The following is a 4,507-nucleotide window of genomic DNA, read 5'->3' as shown; positions in this document are numbered from 1 at the left end:
GAGATATGTTTTCAGGAATATAAATATCACTACACTATGATCACTTCAAGCATTAAGTCTTTTCTAAATTTATCATCTCACAAGACAAAACCTGCAAAAGAAAACTGGACCTGTAATGTTCACTGAATTAAGTCGAGCAGGGAGACAGGAGTTGAAATCGTGTTAATAGCTGTCCAGAGTATAAGAGCCCGCCAAGGAAGCCTGCAATCACACAAATACCCAGAGACAGGTCCTGGGTGCCCCGGGCGGGTCTTGCGCCCTTCCCCTCAGCGCCACCGACCCCACTGCGTGCCAAAGAGGCCCCACCAGCCCCTCTGAGCTCGTTTAGACCCAGATCTTCATGTCAGACGCGTCTCATGCAAGAAAAGAAAAGTTGCCAACTCATTTTAGGAGGGCAACTCAGAGGGTGAGAACTGGAAATCACTTTAGCAGCGTGAGAGGCAACTGTGTGATTTCAAGATTTTTTTAGTATTTGTCTGTGGAAACAATTTACAGCCTACTTCTTCTTTTTTAATCACAGCCTTTTTACATAAAGTGGCTTTTTTTGTCAATTAATCTTAAACGCCCACAACACAAGTATAAACAAAAAGAAATGTTTGAAATAAGCATTTTAAATTATATTAATATATAATTATACATGTCGTAAATGTGGTTGGCATTTTTTATTTTTTTTTGTGCATTTACGTGATTAAATGTGTGAAATCAATGTGAAAATGTTTTAAAGCTGTGGAATGGTCGTTGAAATGAAGCAAACCGGGTCCAAGCATAGATATGTGTTTTAATTATAAAGACATATAAACAATATATGAAATCCATGTTGCAACACAACCAAAACGCTTCTTCGATGTATAGTCTGTAGTTATATTAGTAGAGCCGGGCTTGGAGCAAGTTTTTTTTTTTCCACAGTTGTACAATACAATCATGTGAGATGTGCAATAACTTAAAATAACAAAACAAACTTGTCAACACATCGTTTCAGGAAATATATCAGCCAACATCACATTTCCCCCACATAGCATCAGTACAGGCAGTCAAGGGAAGTCCTTCCTTTCATAATTGCTGTTATTAAATCTAAAAGTCGAGATCAGGTCGCATTTCTTGGCTTTTCCACTTTTCATGTTGTTGTTGAATGTTGCATAGATTACAAATAATAGCTGATAACTTAAGTCAAAATGTAACCAAATTTATAATTTGGACATGACCTGCAGTGTCTGTAAAGTACGCGCGACAAAGTGACAGGGTTTTTAGATTTCATCTTATAAGAAGGCCTAAACTGTTTATTTCCTATGTAGCGTTTGTTAAATCTGGATGAAGTATATGCAGTATAATTACTTAACCATACTTTAAGATTATGCATCAGACTAAACTTATATTTTCCACAGAATGATTTAAAAATAACTAGAGTGGGAGAGAGACCGACATGGGTGCAGTAAAGGTAAAAGTTCAGGAAAGAGAATTGAAACCAAATCAAGGCTTGTCGTTACAGTGTTTGAAGAGACTCGAAGGTGTTCCGGAATAAGTAGTGCACTTTTCGGCACAGGTGGCGAGTGCAGAGCCCGAGAACGGGTAGACGGCAGCCTGTCCAAAGGGCGCCAGGGCGGTGGGGATTGGTGAAGTTATGGTCTGTCCCTGGTTCAGATATGCCACCAGCCGCCTCATCTCCTCCAGAGCCTGAGCCTGCATGAGGATGTAGTTCTTGGCCAGGAGGAGAGTGGCTATTTTGGAGAGTTTTCTCACCGAGGGGCTGTGGGCGTAGGGAATAACAGAGCGCAGGCCGTCCAGCGCGTCGTTCAGATCATGCATCCTCCTCCTCTCTCGGGCGTTGATGCTGAGCCGCAGGGAGCGCTGCTCCTTGGACTTCTTGGCGAGGGGCCCCCCGGGCTTGTCGTCCCCAAACGACGAGCCCCTCTTCCGGGACTCCAGCGAGTCGAAACCGTCCTCGTCATCGCTCGTGTGCTCCCCGCCGCTCTCGTTGGACTTCGCGGTCTGTCCGGAGAGGAAATCGGTGGCCGGTGTGAGCGGGAACCGACCGGGACTTCCAGCACCATGGCCAGCGCCAAACCCGAAGGCTGATTGGCCGTAGCGCTGCGTCAGGTCGAGGAGCGCGTCGTTGCTGATGGACTTGAGCAGGTTCTCTTCGCTGACATTCATTTTCTCTTCCAGAGCAGATTGTGACCAGGAAAAGTCTACTCTTCCGTTTTTCTTTCTTTCTGTCTTTCTTTCTCTCCTATCCTATCTTTTTGTTTTTGAAAACCGAGGAGCTGTACTCACGTAGTTCTCTCCAAGAGTTGCTGTTTTCTAGGAGTTCCTCTCTTCCCTTCACTCCTTTTTTCCCCTCTGTCAGTGCAGTGACTCTTCAAGGAAGGAGGCTGTGAATCTGAAGCTGAGCCTCTACATGCATTCACCTCCTCTGTACACTGCGCTCCCCCCTTGTTGCGCGCATAGCCCACGTTCAACAACACTTCTCTAATTGTGCTCGGTGAGATCGGAGCGCTCGTGTCCCCCTTTCGTACGGTCGGTTTTCTCTCGCGCGTTTTTCTTGCCCTCCCTCGCCTTGGGCAGATTGTGACTCGCGCTCTGCCCCTGCTCGCAAGTTAGTAGGAGCACGAGGCCCGACGGGATTATCTGGCCGTCCAATCAGGGGGGCGTTTTAATTAACTCGGGAAGAGCGCAAGTCTGCTCCCAATTTCCATCATCATCAACGTGATAATTGCAGCGCAAACTGACACAGAGACGTTACTGCATTGTCCACTATTATATTACAACCCATTTAAACCAGTTTAACAAAAAAACACTGATTGTGAGACATTTAGGTAAACTTGAAAAGGAGTTATTTTACGCATTGGACACGATGAGCGCAGTGCAAACCTTAATGCATCAGACTGGAAGGTGGATAAACAGCACTCACCTGTCTGAAGAAGATGTAGGTTTAGATCAGAAACACATTGTGAGAGATCAGGTAGAGGAGCAGACTTAAGGATGCTGTGAGGTTTGACCATGTGACCTCCAGGTTCTTCTTTCTTTAACTTTCTTTCTGATCCAGACTAAAATGTTTGCTTTGGATCTGTACATTTTTAAACTACTGTGACAGTGACAGACAATGCTGGGTGTTAGGCTATATCATTTCAGTAGCACAGCCTGCTCTGGACAGATCCCAGAAACAATAAGCTCATAGAAGAAGTGCTCTATCCTGACCGCCATTCACCTTGCACGCTAGCAGAGTCAGCATTGGCACCAAATGTTCAGGGACAAGTTCCACTCAGTCACCTTTGCAGGTAATGTAACATCTTACACTGGCCAGTCAGTGATTAGTGGAAGATAAATAGCTTCACTTTTGTCTATTCAATGAGTCATATCTCATGAAACCTATAAGCTGCTATTAATACATTTAAGACAAAACAATGTGCCTACAACTTATAGGCAAGCTATAGACAAATATGCAGGCAACTCATTGCTGAATACACCCTTAAAACAATGTTATAAGCTTAAGGTTATTGAAATGATTTGTAAGGATCCAAATCAGAGGAAAGATGACCTGAAATAGCACACAAGTAATATGATAACAAATCTTTTATTTTTTATTTTTTGCAAGTAAAAGGTCTCCTGAGGTTAAGAAACAGGTGTCCTAAGTATGAAAGTTAATAGTGAAGGTAAGGCTGCCACTCAGTGTCTAGTAAGGAGCATTACACTATCATTGGGCTTCATGTGTGATCAACTACAATCTACAGCTAGACTACCCATATGGCTTCCTGCAGGCTGAGTGCTCTATGTTTTTGTGCCACCTTGTGGAGAAGGAGGCTAAGTGAATGTTATAATCCATTAGAGACCAATTTGGTGATAATGTTCGCAATATTTTTTTGCTGCTGTTGAGAAGTAAATTCCACTTGGTGTTCATCTTTGAGGCCTTTTGTAGCACTGAGTATGTCATGTTAAAGTCCCCCCTCTATTAATAAATGTACTTCACTTGGATGTTTGACCTTCACTGTGCAGAATGATGTATGTGCAGAGTTTGACACCAGAAGGTTATTTTCACGTTTGTCTGTTGGAAGAAAAAAAGTTTCTCTGTGCTCATCTCAAATCAGAGTTTAAGGCGTGTATTCACTACTAGCATGGAAGCTAATCATAATTCTATATGCAACTTATTCAAGTCTGAGGTGGAAACCAGACTAGCCAAGAAACTATCCAAAAAACGTATCTGACACTGTTTTTCAATCATTTATATAAAATATGTCTTGAGGGAATTATGTAAATATCTTAATAAGTGTATTTTAGTCACTGTAGGTGAAAGCCTATGTGTGATCACTGCTCTTCTTTGATGCAACTTTTACATTTTTTGACAACTGTTATTATAATTTTTGAGACTTGTCATCGTTTCACATTACATGTTCACTGACAGTACAGGTTTCCTTACACCACTAATAGAATAATTAGTGATTAACAGACTTTTATTAGAACTGACACATTCTACTAACTCTATTTTTGCTTATAATGACTTCATTGTTTAGCT

At 42.4% G+C, this 4,507-nt stretch overlaps 1 protein-coding gene across 1 annotated transcript; it reads right to left on the bottom strand.

Moving 5' to 3' along the window:
• Positions 1 to 778: 778 nt before the first annotated feature.
• Positions 779 to 2,634, bottom strand: bhlhe23 (basic helix-loop-helix family, member e23). Its single transcript, XM_035657190.1, has one exon. It carries the CDS (start codon positions 2,149 to 2,151, stop codon positions 1,468 to 1,470), a length of 684 nt encoding a protein of 227 aa, XP_035513083.1. The 5' UTR covers positions 2,152 to 2,634; the 3' UTR covers positions 779 to 1,467.
• Between the last annotated feature and the right edge of the window lie 1,873 nt (positions 2,635 to 4,507).

This window comes from Morone saxatilis, unplaced genomic scaffold (genome assembly GCF_004916995.1).
Source record: "Morone saxatilis isolate NCDOM2014 unplaced genomic scaffold, NCSU_SB_2.0 Contig15, whole genome shotgun sequence".
NCBI lineage: Eukaryota > Metazoa > Chordata > Actinopteri > Moronidae > Morone > Morone saxatilis.
The sequence above is the reverse complement of the archived record's forward strand: the minus strand, read 5'-3'. Positions and strand labels throughout refer to the sequence as shown.